We start from the raw sequence: 686 nt of genomic DNA on the forward strand, positions 1-686 counted from the left end.
GCCCCTTGAACCATTCTGCCCGCCTCGTTCCCAGCCTGCCCTGTGGCATAGTGCACCCCCTGACCAAACTTCTCGGCCTCCTTCCCAGCCTGGTTAATCCCATGGTGCACCCCCTGAGCAAACTTCTCAGCCTCCTTCCCAGCCTGGTTAACCCCATGGTGCACCCCCTGGCCAAACTGATCTACCTCCTTCCCAGCCTGGTTGAACCCAGGCTGGACCCCTTGAAGCACTCTGTCCCCCTCGCTCCCAGCCTGCCCTGCGGCATAGTGCACCCCCTGACCAAACTTCTCGGCCTCCTTCCCAGCCTGGTTAACCCCATGGTGCACCCCCTGGCCAAACTGATCCACCTCCTTCCCAGCCTGGTTGAACCCAGGCTGGACCCCTTGAAGCACTCTGTCCCCCTCGCTCCCAGCCTGCCCTGCGGCATAGTGCACATCTGAGCCAAAGTGTTCTGCTTCCTTCCCAGCCTGAGTGAACCCAGGCTGGACCCCTTGAACCACTCTGTCCCCCTCTCTCCCAACCTGCCCTGCAGCATGGTGGATCCCCTGGCCAAGCTTTCCTGCCGCCTCCCCAGCATGCCCTATGGCATGGTGGACCCCCTGGCCAAATTTACCTGCCTCGTTCCCGGACTGCCCCATGGCATGGTGGATCCCCTGGCCAAGCTTCCCTGCCGCCTCCCCGCCCTG

At 63.0% G+C, this 686-nt stretch overlaps 1 protein-coding gene across 4 annotated transcripts in view; it reads right to left on the reverse strand.

The window, feature by feature from the left end:
* SBSN (suprabasin) overlaps positions 1-686 on the reverse strand; it is a 4776-nt gene that overhangs the window by 2951 nt on the left and 1139 nt on the right. Inside the window, exons 1-2 of one of the 4 annotated variants that reach the window (XM_012730543.1) lie at positions 435-680; positions 36-272 (exon numbers count right to left, since the gene is read on the reverse strand). The exons of 2 other annotated variants lie outside the window; for them this stretch is intronic. In XM_012730543.1, coding sequence (XP_012585997.1) covers positions 36-272; positions 435-638 — 441 coding nt within the window. In that variant the 5' untranslated portion in view covers positions 639-680. Of the gene's footprint in view, positions 1-35; positions 681-686 lie in introns of those variants that run through there. One more of the 4 variants, XM_012730542.1, reaches the window with a different exon arrangement.

This window comes from Condylura cristata, unplaced genomic scaffold (genome assembly GCF_000260355.1).
Source record: "Condylura cristata isolate star-nosed mole 26May11 unplaced genomic scaffold, ConCri1.0 scaffold00028, whole genome shotgun sequence".
Lineage (NCBI taxonomy): Eukaryota > Metazoa > Chordata > Mammalia > Eulipotyphla > Talpidae > Condylura > Condylura cristata.